Source organism: Lepidochelys olivacea, assembly GCF_965140295.1.
Source record: "Lepidochelys olivacea isolate rLepOli2 genome assembly, chromosome: 6".
Taxonomy (NCBI): Eukaryota; Metazoa; Chordata; order Testudines; family Cheloniidae; genus Lepidochelys; species Lepidochelys olivacea.
The window spans coordinates 34,662,347-34,678,209 of record NC_140416.1 but is presented as its reverse complement, the minus strand read 5'-3'; the positions used below and the strand labels follow the sequence as shown (position 1 = coordinate 34,678,209).

Sequence of the window (15,863 nt, the reverse complement as noted above, 5' to 3'; positions counted from 1 at the left end):
TGCAACCCCTGTGTATTCAAACATTCAAAATCATAACTTGTTAGGACTGTATCATCCCCTGGTTGGACTGAATCTCCATCAGATTCCTTCGTGTACCTCTGCACTGTCAATAGGGAACAATGCTACACAGAAGAACTGGTCCCCTTCCCTCACTCCCCTTCCATTTTCAGCCAACTTCACCAATGTTCCCATGAGTGTTGACCTCACCCAGCTTCCATCGGATACCAGGGTATAGAAGGAGATGATGCTATAGGCCCATGACTCTCTCCCTCAGCACTGCTCCCCCTCCCAAAGAGAACTGCTGTATCTTCTTTTCCAGAAGCGAAGGAGACAATCTAGACCTTTACTGTTGTATCTTCCATAAGGGGTGAATACCTATTCAGGCAGTGCTCTAACACTGTATTAGCCGTGTCTCGTGCTAGTCATCTGTAGAGCTTGTGCATGTTGAATGTTACAAGGTTTGTATATGACACTAGAAAATACAGTTTCCCTAACAGTGTTTTGAAACTTTAACAATTAATTGAAAAGGAATTTTTCCATTAGGAGCGTAATTTGAGATTTTCTACAAGATGTTCAAAAAAAATTTTAAAAATGAGTATTAACTACCAGTAAGTCAAGAGTGCCACACCTTTCAGTTTTCCAACTATGGGTCCATTCCTGTTCCCACTGATGTCAATGGTTAAACTCTCTGTGATTCCAAGAGGAGCCAGGAGCAGGATCTAAATTTGTGAGTGCCCTAATGAAGCTACTGAATTGGTATATATTTGAATGGAATGATATGTAGTGATAGCAACATCTCCTCTAAAAATATTGCCAAATTTTCTGGTCAAACTTTTTGGTTTTCTTCTGAAGGACAGTAATGTCAAGATGTACCTATTATGCTTGAATGCATATTCTGACTAAGTTGCCATACGGTATCTAATCTGTGCTTTTTCTACAAACTTTATTTGACTTTCACCATTTACCATTGTAGCGGAACTATATAGGAGAAAGCTAAAAGAAAAACGTAAGCCTCGAGATTCACTTTTGGCATTTTCTTAATGTTCGTTTTCACACAAATTATAGCTAAAATGCACTTCTGCAGCAATAATTTAATGTCTGTTTACATTCAGTTGCTTTATCATAATGTACATGAGACAAATATTTCATTGTTTGCAGCAAGCAGACAGCTATTAGCCCTGCTTAAAGCTTGAGTCTGATTTATCACTTCAAACAAATATGAAATCTCATAGGTTGCTAAATCAAATAGCTGGACTTGAAAAGGACACTGTCAAGGTTAAAAGGCCTTAGTTTTGACCTTCATTTTTTTTATTTGCATGTAAACCCAATGTGATAGTAGTTTTGTGCATGTGTTTCTTTTCATTTTTCTCTTTGTGGTTTTGGGGAGATAGTTTTGTTTGAAAGCCGGCTTCTTCTTTTTACCATTGAGGTAAATAAGGGGGAAAACATTGTGGTAAGGAAATAGATTTTCATTCAGACTTGTTTGGGGTTATTACAAAGAGTGAGAATAAAGTTTATTTTAAAAGTGATCAAAATACCTTGACATGGTTCTTTTGAAAGTCGAATAGCGATGAATGAAAATTAGTTCCGGGTTGATTTTTTTAAAGCTTTTTCTAAAAAAGCGGCTTTCTTTTTAAACCTGTCTGATTGCTTGCTCACTGCTTGGTGGTTTTTGTATTTGTTTTGATTTAATTGTGTTAGTGCATCTCACATGTGGACTAAATGCTATTTTCTGCATGAGAAACATGTTTGCAATACCTTCATTTGAATGTTTGTTAATATATTACTCATAGCCAACCATTGCAAAATGTATGGAACTGGCAATAACTAACTGAAATTAATAATTAAAATATTTATAAACAATTTGAATGTGAAGCTTGAATGTTCAACCTTGAACTATTCGTTGTAAAAAGGTTTACTAATAATGCCTTTTGCAACGCTAATTTTTTCCCATTTCCTTATCCATTATATCACTGTCTTTGGGTACTGGTAGCACAGTTCTTTGTGAACCAAATACATCAATTTAAAAATGTCCAGGAGTGTGTTCCTTGCAGGGAAGCTACAACAGATAAAATACTTTTAGGCTCTGCTTGTTCATCTACATTTGGTTAGTACAAATGGGGATGTGGGATAGTTTGTGGAAGAAGTACATGGAGAACTGATGGCAGATTTGTGCCTATGATTAGTTAAGAAATCCTATTGTCAACTTCTGTAAATTTCCAGAACTACAGGTTTGTGAAGACACACAATTTTTGTCTATGCACTTTCATAAAGAACCTACAAATCTTGCACTGTAAAGATTGTGATATGTATGGTATAGCTCTGGATTCACTGTTGGCATTTTTGTCACAGATTTTATTCAATTATTCAAATTTAGAAAGTTTTTAATAGATCCTGGAGTCCACGGAAATCTTTTCCTTGTGCAGTGAAGACTACAAGAAGACATTCAGAATTACTGCAGAATGTCTGGCTTCCTTTTTTATTATTTGTTTTTGTTGTTGATCTTCAGGCTTCACATATATTCTTTAACCACATGTAAACTATAGATCATTCTCCCCACCTGGAAGGTAACTTCTTTTAAAATTATTTCCATAAATATGACACAGAGGAACCTCTCAAATCTCTAGGGAAACAGATGTCAAATCTTTACCACACAAATTTTTAGGAAAATAAAATGTTTAAAACTAAAACCATTATATAGTACTCATTATACGTAGCACCTTTAATATCACAGCAATTGGCAAGCCTGAACTATTTGTAGTTGAAGAGACTTCCAAAAAGTGTGATTGTCACAGTTTAACTTTACTTATACTATGTACTGGGCACTCAGATGGCCCAGTGATAGGCCCTGTATAAGAAACTAAGTAGAATAGAACAGAAATGACTAAATCTAGGTTAAATATAATAAACATTTTTCTCTTAACATTTTAAAAACTATTTTAGATCAAGAAGTTCAACGACTGAAGATAGGAATGGAATCGTTACTAGCTGCAAATGAAGAAAAGGTGAGGAAACGGTTAGGATTAACTTGCCCCTTTGCAGTAATAATGGAGGTCTATCTAGAAGGTATAATTTATTGCATCTCTGCAATGATCTAAAATGCTGCTTTTCATAAGGCCAGCATCACAGTGAGTTGCCTGGTGTCGCATGGGGTTATGGGACCTATGTGGCTAACCTTGAAAGTGTGATGCTGCCTTTCCCCACCACCCCCAGCTGCAGCATCTTTAAAATGCCTGGGATTGTCATCTGGGAGCTCTTTTGCCTCTGGAACAGAGATCTAGGGTTACAGGCATCCCTCCTTCTCTGCCTTCTAAGGTTCACTGACCTTTCAGAAACACTTTGTAGCCCTCCAGCCACCCTTACATAGCTTTCCATTACAGAATCTGAATCAGGAGTGCTTTGACACTGTCAGTTTAGATTCTGCAACAGAGAGTGAGTTGAGAGTGACCCTTGAGTGTGAAACTGAATTCATGGGGGGAGAGAGCCAGAAAAGTCCAGGAAAAGCCAAGAGAAACATTAGAAAAAATAATTCGACAACACCTTTAAATAGAACAATGTTCCTACCCTTGGATTCCGCTGCTATGTGCTAGTTCTTCTGAACTATATTTGAGTGGGAGGTTTTAAGGCACAATCCTGCAAGATGCTGAGCAGCTTCAAATCCCCTTTACTTATTGTTTAAGTTGTTTCTGACTCTTGCAAAAAAATAAATAAATAAAAATTAAAGTTTGGTGGGTTTTAATTGAGGTTTTTAAGAAAATTACAATTAGGACACCATAATAGAAAAAGGCAGGCCAGGGTGTGCATTAGTAAGTTGTTAGTACATGTCAATAGATGTGAGGTGTGGGTAAGTAGCCTCTTAATACACACCCTCATATGGAAGCAGGGAACATTGAAAGGGCAAATGATAATTCTAGAGAATTAAGCACCCCATAAATGAACATGACTCATAACAGGCTGTGCTGTTTAAATGGTCAAAAAGCCAAAATTTACATCCAGACAATAAAAGATGTGGCATTATCTTTTAGCAGAGCTGTTACCAGTCTGTGTAACATTTTGCATTCCAAGAGGAACATCAAATATCTTTGCTCACTATCTAGTCTCAGGGGCTGTATTCACAGGGACAGGAAGCCCATTCCATTAGCACATATGGAGTGTTTAAAAAGCTGAGTAGTGGCCAGTATAGGGGTACATGGCTGTTGTGTGTAAAGCAGCCATCTTGAATAATGTGGCTGCATGTGCCATTTAGGACAGCAAGTAAAGAAATCAGATGCTTAATTTTTTTTGAAAGTTGCTGGATACCTCTGTTTGGGTTTGAGATGTATGCACACTGTTTTGGAGAGGATATTCCAGTCTCTGCTTTTCATTATAGAGAGACCCTACTGTCTCCATAGTTATGGTAAAAGCTGGATTTCTATTATAAGCCCAGTTCTGTTTTTTGTAGACTTCCTAGGGCATGCAGCAGCAGCACCTTCTCTTCTCCTACCTGGCAAACTCCTACCTTCCATGTCTCCAATTTACTGTTTTGTTGTGGGTGGGGGAGAGAAATTAATGTTGCCATTCTGGACTGCTATGAGACCCTGTGCAAATTCCAGCAGAGAGCAATGAAGTCCATCCTTACATAGAGGCTGTTTTTCTTGTCAATAAACCTTGGTCTCTCGTTGAGGAGTGTACTAGTTGGTGGCATGTACATTTTTGTTCTCTGCTGCATTGAATCAGACCCCCTCGGTTGCCTTGCTCTCTTGCAACTGGTCTATGAAGGGGAATTAAGCCCTACTACTAGTGTTTGTGGAGATTTTCCTTTAACTCTTAGGATAGAGGCCTGTGCATTTCATGGTGGAAAGTCATTACTTTTATCCTAAGTTCTCTGTGGGGGGAGCAAGGGAGGGGCAGCTTAGATAGAAACTGCATAGTCTACATACCTGAACAGCTGAGAATCTTTACACTGTTTGTCAGATTAAATTCTTTGGGGAGGGAGGGAACATTATTAGAGCAAATCAGTCAGTGGTGTCTTTCATCATTCACTGTCCAAGCCCCAAATACATCTGATACCCAAAGGGATAGGCCAACTGGTCAGCTCTTCATTCCGCTGTGCTGTTTTTTCCTCTCCTCTGCTCTTCAACTCTAATGGCTGCAACTTCAGGAAGAAGAAAAGGGGATGTTGGGCCAGATACTCAGCCCCACTAAATTGGCTTTGTGCTATTATAGCAGAGCAAGTGGGACTAATAACGAAGGATAGATTTTTCAAAAGAACTTGGCACCCACAGTTGAAGCCAGATTGTCCAGTTAAGCTCAGTGCTCCCATTCAGATGTCTTATTGAAGTGGCCAGATTTTCAAAAGATTAAATTTAAGGGAGAGCTGTTGCGGTTTTTGAAAATCTGGCCTTAAGTGGGCAAACTGGGGATTTTCAGTAAGGGGAAATCCTCAGACAGAATATAGCTGTCATATCTGACTCTATACCATTTCCTCCTGGCCCACCGTGTGGGAGCATGCTGAATGTAGGAAGGGGATGTGGCCAGGTCACACTGTACTTCAGTGATCCCCATCAATCAAGCCAATGTAACTTAACACAGCTGTAGGGCTGCTCTAAGTTATGACTTTAGGGTTGTGGGGAGATGAGCTGGTGAAAAAGGTAAATCAAGTGCTGCTCCAGAACAGCGGAGGATTCAGTTCCATGACTCACGAAAATCAAACCAAATGTCTTTATCGCTATGCCTCTGTAAATAACTGATTTGTCATTGGTATCAAATTAATCTGGGTTTTTAAAATATACTAATTTATACATTTCAGCAAATTGTATGTACAATGCCAGCTTAAAAGTTGAGGAATAAATGTTCTATATAAGGCACATGAGATTCTGGACATGATTCCTATTAAGAATAGGCACAAATCCCCAGGCATCACAGTGAATGTATAGCTATTAATAATATGTATAATTTACTGTAGGTACAAATGTAATGGTATTAAATTTGGCACTTTGAATGTGAATTCCATTTAATGTTTTTTTGCAGGACCGTCGAATAGAGGAGTTAACAGTGTTGCTAAGCCAGTACAGAAGGGTGAAGGAGATAATGATAGCGGCTCATGGTAAAATAAGTGTTGTGGATAATGTTTGATGTGTGGTCTTCCTGAATACTGTATGTTCTGTAATGAATAATCCTTAATAAGGCATAAAAAGAGGGCCACACGATAAGGCATAAAAAAAGAATCTGTTTAAGGCAAATTATCATTTTCATCTGTAACATTCTAGACATTTAATTTTGGTTAACATGCTATACTACACATCATAAAACTAGGGTCAAAACTGATTAGGAGATTTAGCCACAACCACTCCCATTCATATAGACGTGTGGCTGATTCCCTTAGTTAGTTTTGAAAGTTGTAACCTAAAAGTTTGTTTTATGTCATTTAATAGCAGGTTGGAATGTAATTCTGAAATTCTGTGTTGCTCTAAATGGTGTCATTAGGATTCCTTAACACGAGAGCGCTTCTCAGTCAATCAGATTTATTGTTTGTTTTTAGACTAGCACTCAGGAATCCCAGTAAGAATTAGGACCCCGTTTCTTACAGGGTACAAAAACTCTGCCCAAATAAAGCTCAGAGTCTAAAGCAGGGGTAGGCAACCTGTGGCATGCGTGCCAAAGGCGGCACGCAGGCTGGTTTTCAGTGGCACTCACACTGCCCGGGTCCTGGCCACCGGTCCAGGGGGCTCTGCATTTTAATTTAATTTTAAATGAAGCTTCTTAAACATTTTAAAAACCTTATTTACTTTACATACAACAATAGTTTAGTTATATATTATAGACTTATAGAAAGAGACCTAAAAACGTTAAAATGTATGACTGGCACGCGAAACCTTAAATTAGAGTGACTAAATGAAGACTTGGCACACCACTTCTGAAAGGTTGCCGACCCCTGGTCTAAAGGCAAGATCAGCAGTGGTTATAACAGAAGTGAGAAGAAGAGGGTGCAAAAGCAATAAGCGCTTGTGTTAACGTAGGTTTGGAGTGTGCATGACTAGATGCTTTAATTCTTTTAATTATATTCTTCTTTTATTAATAATAAGACACAAATTTCAGCAGTGCAAAATGGCTCCAGGAGACCTTAACGGGATGATGATGATAAGTCAGACTATAGTTAATACTATTCAGATTTCTTCCATATCAGCTTAATTCCAAGTGCAGCAAAAATGATCAGTTGTCAAAGAGCAAGCTAGAATTATGGGAGCAATGTTTCTGAACCGGCCATTGTTTTCCTTGATGTAAGTAGTGTTTTTACAGTAGGTTCATTACAAAGAACTTCATTCTCAGATGCAACTGAACGGTGTTAAGAGAACCTTTTTTTTTTCTTTGCATATGATGATTTGTTAAATGAGTATAGTAAATTTTTCCAAACCAAATATTCACAGCTGACTACTTGGGCAAACGCTGATATGAGAAAAAAACTACAGCCTTATCAATCTATTGCAAAACACTACTTAATTAATTAGGAGGTGGTTGGGGATCATCCTTGTCCATTGCATCACTTATGTTGAGAATGGAATAGGTGTTTTAGGGTAGTCTCACTTTTAGACTATCTCTATTATCATAGCTCCACTGACATCAATGAAGCTATGATAATTAACAACAGTTGAGGACATGCCCATAGGAAGCCACACTTTGTGGCAACACCAAATAACCTTCCACTTCACATCACAAGGGCTCAGTCAACAACAGCAGGTTTGCTGGCTGTCTCCTGAACCTAACAAGGTAATAATGCACAGTAGTCCAAATAAACTGGGAAATAGTCTATCCTTGTGGCAGCAGCAAGGCTTAATGTAGCTGGCAATAGTTTTCCATAGGGGATTATGATCCAACCACCTCAGTCAGGTAAATGAGGGATAGTTGACATTTTAGTAAACAGATTTATCCACCATGAAATATTAGCCCATCTGATTAGGAAATATCATCCATCCTGTCTGCATTTAGAATAGCAGAGCCATGAAGGTAACACCAAGCCATAAGCAAAGCAATTTCTCTTTTTAAAAAAATGCACATTTTAAGGACCTAATCCAAAGCCCATTGAAATTAATGGGAATCTTCAGTTGACTTCCGTGAGCTGTGGGTCAGACCCTAAGTTGGTACCATTACCAACATTAGAAATTTTACTGAACACCAAGCTTTACGTTTTCCCTGCATTTAATGGCAGGGGTCCTGGAACAGGTTTTATAGTGAGGGTGCTGACAGCCATTGTACCAAACTGTAAACCCTGTATATAATGGAAACCATTTCAAGCAAGGGGATGTGGCAGCACCCCTAGTTCCAGAATCTATGGTGTTAGGTTGCATTTGGAAGGTCTCATATGATCCGTAATATGGTCGTGAATGAGTTTGCCTACAATATTATTCCTTTACTACTTATTAACACAACATTGTGAGATCTGAAGAGCAGGTCAACATAGCAGCCAGAGTAGTCTTCTTTTTCAGCAGACTTGAAAGACAAAAGAAAAGCTGAAAGCAATTTTCATGTTTTCTGACCTATCACGCATTTTTTTAGCTGAATAGGGTCTGCTGTTGTTAGGCAGTATTTTGTTTGACATAATTATAACACTTTCCAGAGACATAATGAAACTCTTATGAGTCCTTTTGCAGTGATTCAATTTTCTATAATTAAATACAAAACATTTGGAGAAAGTTTTTAAAATAATTAAGTATAGAATAATGTGAAAAATAAATTGACCAGATATCCTTGTTTTTTCCAGAATTCAGAATTGTGTCTCAAGTGAACACAAGTTTTCATAGCTCCTGTTTATTTTCAGAGAAGTCTGGTACATTATAATGTACTGCATTTGGTTGTTTGCTCCAGAGAAAACTTTATTATCTGAAGAAGTACCACCAAAGAACTGAAAAGATATTTCAGAGGAAGATCCTAAGACTGGAGCTGTCCTAGGGGTTTGTGTTGGTTTTTAGGGTTGGGTTGGGTTTTTTCCTAGAAAAATCTGGGCTGTTTATATGGGGAAGAGCTTCAAAGCATATTCAGAGACAGATCTTCTTGCAAAATACAAAGTAGCTCATATTAAGGCAAAAGAAAAAACATTACAAAGTTACACATAGCTGTGTAACTTCTATTTTATCCTCCAAGTCTGCCTCATGTCCACTAATAAATATAAATCCTTTTCTTTGAACAGCACTGTTGAAGACAGGTTTCTTTTGTATCTGTTAGTGATCATAGGCTGTATAGATCAGCTAGTAAAAGATAGTGAAATGAAAAAGCAACTGTTTTACAGTTCATATCAGCTGGGTTCAATTCACATCACTTAATATTATCCTCAGACTCGTATGCTTATGGCAGAGAAACCTAAAAATGTACTACGTCTTGCTGTAAATTACTGATTGTATGTCTGAGATTATATTGTTATCAACAATAACAATGCCTTTTGAGTACTTCACTTCTTTCCTAGAATTGCCCTGAGAGAACAGCTTTCATGGTGGAAATTTTAAAGTACTGCATGTTCTGTGTCAATATTATTCCATTTATCGATCTTTGTAAAGGCGCACACATGCACAAGATCTGTTCAGACACTCTTTGAACAAGTTCCAAGTCAAGACTTGGCTGTAATTTGATACTTTCTATATTTCTGCAGCAGTTATTGAAATTAGCTGTTATAACAGGATAACCTTGCTCTACTCAAAGGCCTAGAAGAGGACATAACTCAGAAAGAAAAGTGTCTCTTCTTCCACTTCAGCTTCTGTTTCAGATTTAAAGGCTGCTATGCTTCCAATTGCATACATCTACCCTGCAGACTTCTGTGTCAGAGTTAAAGGCTGCTTTGACATGTGACATGGATTTATTTCATTCTGAATTAGCTTAAGTGCTCGGTCACTAATGTTAAATGAATGCTGGGAAAATTTTGTTAGTTCTGTGCAGCATCGTCAGATTAGGGTGGAGGGACTCTCCCAAGGGGACTCAGAGATCCAGCAACTGCTGTGGTTTAAAAAAAAAGTACTCTGTAGATTGATGAGCTGGAAAATAGAGAATTTAATGAGATGTGTTCTGTTGAAATGTGAATAATTACTGATCATCATTACTGATCTTCTGTGTCAGGATAAAATGACACTGGATTGTGAGTACCAGAATTTCAGGGTACATTTCTGTATTTAAATAAGTGCCATCTTATAACTTCACTTTTGAATGAAGTATGAGAAACTGGATTGTGATAGAGAATGCTTATTCTAACACATGTGCCTTTTAGTAAGAGAAATGTAGCATGTACAGTGACAAAAACAAAATAATATTCAGTTTATTTTATTTACATATAGATATAGTGCTCCACTTTAAAATCTCACTTAAAAATACTGTATAGGATAGTTGCTTTTTAAGCAGAAGGAATATATAGGAACCCAACAAATGTTCATTTAGCCAGTTAGTCTATTTAAGCATTTCTATCCTTTCACTCTTCCAGGCTCTTCAGAGAAAATTCTGTCTGGTAGCAGTGAAGAGGAACTTGAGGCAAGTTTGAAGAAGTGGAATCTCATGAATAAGCACCAAGCAGAATTACTTAAACCCGAGGTATTTAACAAATATATTGTTTAGGAGTAAATTCTTCTTTTAACTCCACCATATCAGAGATGGTCTATATGATTGATCTCACTATGGTTCCAAGAGAATAACTCAGGGCAGAATTTGGCTCTAGATTAATGTATTTGTACATATGTGTTGTTTGGTGGGTTAGTTTTGAGATTCAAACACACATGGACTAGAATCACAAACTTGGACTCATATTTTTCACAGGTACCTCCAGGAGAATTGTCACCAACTATGGAGTCTTTACTGCCACAAAAAACTCTAGAAATCAGGTAACACACTAGTTTTGTAAATTGTCCTAGGTCTAAATAACATATTCAGATATTTACATTTATTCTTGCCTGTTCCTACAAAGCTAACAATATGCGGTCAGATGAGGACACACTGCTTGTTGTGTACGCGTATAGTGCTGACTTAGCAACGTCATTGATTAACAGGTGTACATAGCACATAACACTTACAACAAGCTATATTATTCTGATTAACAGTGGAAGCATTCCAGTTCCTTCAAATAACCTTATTTCTCCACATGAGGAATCCTTGGAAAGCAGAAGTAGGTAAGAACAATATTACTTGAGATACTTATCACCAAGATTAACTGAAATCTACAGAACACTTAGTTCACCAGTAATCTACAGGTGACTTTGCCAGTTTTTGTAGTTTTGGTGGTTTTAAAGATTTCTATCAATTGCAGATTATTCCCAGAGTGTTATCCCACCATTTTTGTACCATCTTGATAATGTATATGATTCCACAGACATTATTTTGTATTAGTTGTTGTTGTTGTTGTTTTAATTTTCCAATATCATTATTTTATACTTTCTAAGGGTTCCACAGAAAAAAATGTCAAGTAGTCTAGAGGACTTGCAGAGTGAATCCCTGGAAAAGGTTGGTTCATAAGTATTTACAACTTTTAGCATTTAATTTGAAATCTTAAGAAATTAATGTCAATTTTCTGTCAGTTTGCATATGCTAAATATAACCAACACTAATACTGTATGTAAAAAAGGCTTATGATACTGTAGTTCAAACCCTCTCTCTCCCACCCCCATGTCTGAGCTTAGAATGAACCAAGTATTTGCTTTGTCCACACAAACACATCCTAATATTCAGCTTTTCAGCTAAACAAGGAATAAAGAGAAAATGCATTGACATGAGGTATCTCCAGTGTATAAATGGTAATGGGAATTAATATCCTTTTGAATTGCACATCTCAATGTGCCTTTAAGTTTCAGGACACATGATCACAAGAATTGTGCACTGGGCTACCGTACAAATAAACAATATACTTTTTTACTTTTTTTTTCTTAAAAGTAGATGTTTTTATTCAGAGTCGGATCTTTTCGGGCCTCACCATTACACTGAATTCATAAAAACACTCTATTTTTGTAGCATATTCTTCAGAATCAGCATCTGAAACCATGAGCATATTGACTCTTATAAATGTACAGTAGGAAGATTTAGCAGGTCCTGATTGACAACCATTAGCCTATTCTGTTTTATGACATTAAACAGTATTTATTCACTGTATAATTTCACCTTATCAGCAAATTGTAATGCTTTTGCTCAGGCTAAAATGGATTTAACCATGAACACAATTAACATACACTTTGTTTTATGTATTTTAAAATATCTTTAAGTCCTATGAGTTGCAAGGACTTTAGTGGTAACAGACCTTTTAAACTATTAATTAGATCACAATTTAAAAATAAATTAAATTGCTAAATATTGAGACTATGATATTATTTCTGCCCAGGATTGTGGTTTGATTGTTTGCTTGTAAAATATATTTATTACTTCCCAAGCCAGACTTCTGATATAAATGGCATTATTGAAACTGGTGGTGATGTTATATTATTTAAACAGTGGGAGCAGTGTTGTTAATGTCAAGGCTAAATGCATTTCAGGTTGGCTTATTTTTCACTTTGATTAAGTCTTATTTCAACACGATCAAATGGATCATATTTTTACTCGCTAAATTTAGGTTTTCTCCCATTGCCACTTTAATTTTGTCAGAGTTTTGTTGCTTTTTTTGTATGACACAGTTACTAGGTTTGTGTAATATTGCTTATCCGTGCACATTGATACATCATTTTTAAATGGAATTAATGTAACCATATCCAGTAAAAATATGGTTAATTCCAAAATTTCTTCTAGATTTTCCTAAAACCTTTTCTGTGATCTTTTGATTTGTTAATATAACTGTAAACTAACAAAATATGTTTAAAACTTACTTTGTACTCATTTAATTGTAGTAATACATATGGTAAATGAATCAAGGACTAACATTTTTAGTTCCTTGTAGAATTTAAAGGTCTATTTTCTCCTTGATGTGCTCCTGTATATGTTGTTAATTTTAAAAGGCTATACAGGATGCATAGGCAAAGGTAGGTGTGCAGGTATTCTAATTTGGGCCCTGAGCTACTCAGATCTGACAAGCTAAGCGCTGTAGGCTTGTTCGGGATTTGGAGGAGAAACCAACAAGATGACACAGAAAATAGCATTAGTGAGTTTAGGTCTCAGATCAACAAAGCACGGAAGCATATGCTTAAATTTAAGCACATGACTAGTTCAGAGGAAATCAGTGGGACCTATATGTTTAAGTGCTATGCTGAATATGGATGGGATTATTCGTGTGTTTATAATTAAGTACGTGCTTAGTTGCTTCGCTGAGTCAAGGCCTTAATAGTCGGTACTCTGTCATTGAGGCTGTAATAGCGCAAAACTAGGGGTACTGTATTGCTGAAGGTATAATATTTTACATGGGATCTAAGACTTAGGTTCTTTTTACTTGCAACAATTAAAGATCCCAAAACATTTCTTTTTTAAAGTAGAAGTTAGCCTTGTTGACCCGGCCAAAGTACTGTTTGCGTAATTACATTCCTACCTAATTATTCATTCAGCTTCAATTAGATAATATATTCTTCATTTCCTATCCTAGATCATTATGTAATATTATATTGTTGTGGTATGTTAAAGAGCTGACATATCTAACACCACAGGAAGCAGTGAATAAGTGTTGGATAAAGTAATTCTTAATCTTTAGGTTGAATCCTGCCCCTGTGGAAATTGAAAGCAAAAAATCCCATTGATCTCAACAGAATGTAAATGGAAGTGATTTTGGTAAAGTGGCTGGGGAAAGACAGATGAGCTATATATTATTGAATGAGGAGAGAATACACCTCTTAATATCTTCAAATAGAATCACTATCTAGAAATCAGACTAAAACTGTTGTTTTGTGTTGTATGTATGTTTATACTAACATTTGTCTGTTACTTTTTTCCATCAAACTTTGAAATTACCCTCCCTGCAACTCCGTAGCATGTAGACGGGAAACCAGTAGAACCTGTTTTAGAACAAGAGGTATATTGACTGTATCTTAACTCATTTAACATTTGCCTTCTGTGACTATGCATTGATGGAGTGGCTACTTTTTCACTTCTCATTCAGTATCTCTTAAATTGTTTTTGTATTGTTAAAGTACCGACATTTTTTAAAAGGTGGGGGTAGGACTTGGGAGGAAAAACTCTAAAGTCTAATAAAGAAAATAAAATCAGTTTTTTAATCACTCTTCAATCAATCAGAAAAGGCATAACGAGATCTAGTGGTTGAAAGCTGAAGCTAGACAAATTCAGAAAAGAATTACAGTGCAGTTTTAGAACACCGAGGGTAATTTATGATTGGAACAATTTACCTAGACATGTGATGGATTCTCCATCACTTGCTGTCTTTAAGTCAAAACTGGATTTCTGTCTAAAAGAACTGGTATAGCCAGCTTGAACAGGAGTTTTCATTTTGATCCAGAAATTGTTGATGAGGTTATTTGCCCTGTATTATGGTGGAGGTCAGATTGTCATCATCTAATGTTCTATTCTGGTCTTAATCTATGAAAATAGACAAATCTATGGTAAAAATTGCATTGATTTCAATGTGAGCTGAATAAGACCCTCTGTGTAGAAAATATGACACAGCAGTAGTTTATATTCTCACTAGCTTGAGGGATGGGGATGGATTTAAAAAAAAACTTAGCAGCAAAACATGAAAATAATACTTATGTACAAAGTTACATAAAGTTATTACATATGAAATATAATAGCTGTGTAAAGTAATTACACATTACTTTTGGGGTACAATTGTATATTTCCCATGTATATTTTAGTAGCCATGGTTTCTATTGTATTTCTCCTGCAGCATGCTTAGTAAAGGTAGGGCTAGTATATGAGGGTACATGATATATTTCTATGAACTAAATCTGTTTTGTATTCTTTATCCTCATGCATTCCTTTCCTTTCATGTACTCTCAGATAATGCAAAAATAAACATTTAGCAATAAGGCCCTGATCCAAAGAACACCCACAGCTCCCATTGTCTTCAGTAAAAGTCAAAGGGTGCTCAGCACTTCTCCAGTGAGGACTTGGTATTTCTAAATTTCTCCCACTTCTGGAATGTGCACCGAGTCCTCAGTGATGGCCTCTCATCCTTTCATTCAGAAGAAACCCTGTACAAATAGTGATATCAACATTCTACTGAGAAATAACACTTTTACCTGGACAACTTTTCAAAGCTGGGAACAGCAAGTCCACCTGTGAAACCCACAACTTCAGCTTAAGAATAGTCTCACTAAACTCTTAAACAATGAGATTTGTGTGCATAAATACAGGCTTTTGCAGGCACATATGCAGTTTTTTTAATGCATCCATCATGCCTATTTAGAGAACTTGGCCCACCAGAGTAGGTGATCTTACAAAGGTTTACTGTAACAAAATTCAGTGTTTTCCTATACTTAGCTTAGTCTATGCAACAGAAAGGTAAATGGTCGCTTTGTACTGCTCACTTTCAGTACAATATATTGAATGTTGATGTTTTGTGGGCTTCATGCTGTGAACACTTACTACCAGGCATAGGCCCTACCACTATGAGTAGTACCATTGACTACAATGACATTATGCACAGTGCTAAGCACTGTGGCTGGGTGTGAGTGTAGATTGGGACCTGCTCTAGTATGAGACAGGCAAAAACTGTATGGAATAGTTAGTGGAGTTCATGTAACCACTCTAAACAGAAATGACTCTAAAATACAAGTTAGTCCATGCTTTTCCCTCTAAAAGTTATGTTAAAACTATTAATAATTAAAAAAAAAATAAGTTAGTGTAAAGTACCTTAAATCTATGAAAATTATCTTAACTATATGTATTTATTTAGCAAATTTTTTTAGCCTAACTTTGGTTTTCGTAAAAATGTGTCTTCTATTTAATATTCTCTTTGTTTTGCATCTGTATTCATACCTTGCTACTAGAGATCG

The 15,863-nt window shown here is 36.5% G+C and overlaps 1 protein-coding gene across 10 annotated transcripts in view; it reads left to right on the top strand.

The window, feature by feature from the left end:
• The window catches only part of PPFIBP2 (PPFIA binding protein 2), a 206,630-nt gene that overhangs the window by 169,873 nt on the left and 20,894 nt on the right, over window positions 1–15,863 (top strand). For 6 of the 10 annotated variants that reach the window (XM_084631942.1, XM_084631946.1, XM_084631947.1 and 3 more), the window contains 8 exons: window positions 974–1,006; window positions 2,944–3,005; window positions 6,010–6,085; window positions 10,439–10,545; window positions 10,768–10,832; window positions 11,049–11,117; window positions 11,388–11,448; window positions 13,883–13,924. In XM_084631942.1, coding sequence (XP_084488068.1) covers window positions 974–1,006; window positions 2,944–3,005; window positions 6,010–6,085; window positions 10,439–10,545; window positions 10,768–10,832; window positions 11,049–11,117; window positions 11,388–11,448; window positions 13,883–13,924 — 515 coding nt within the window. The remainder of the gene's footprint in view (window positions 1–973; window positions 1,007–2,943; window positions 3,006–6,009; window positions 6,086–10,438; window positions 10,546–10,767; window positions 10,833–11,048; window positions 11,118–11,387; window positions 11,449–13,882; window positions 13,925–15,863) is intronic. The other 4 variants (XM_084631944.1, XM_084631943.1, XM_084631950.1 and 1 more) reach the window with 2 other exon arrangements.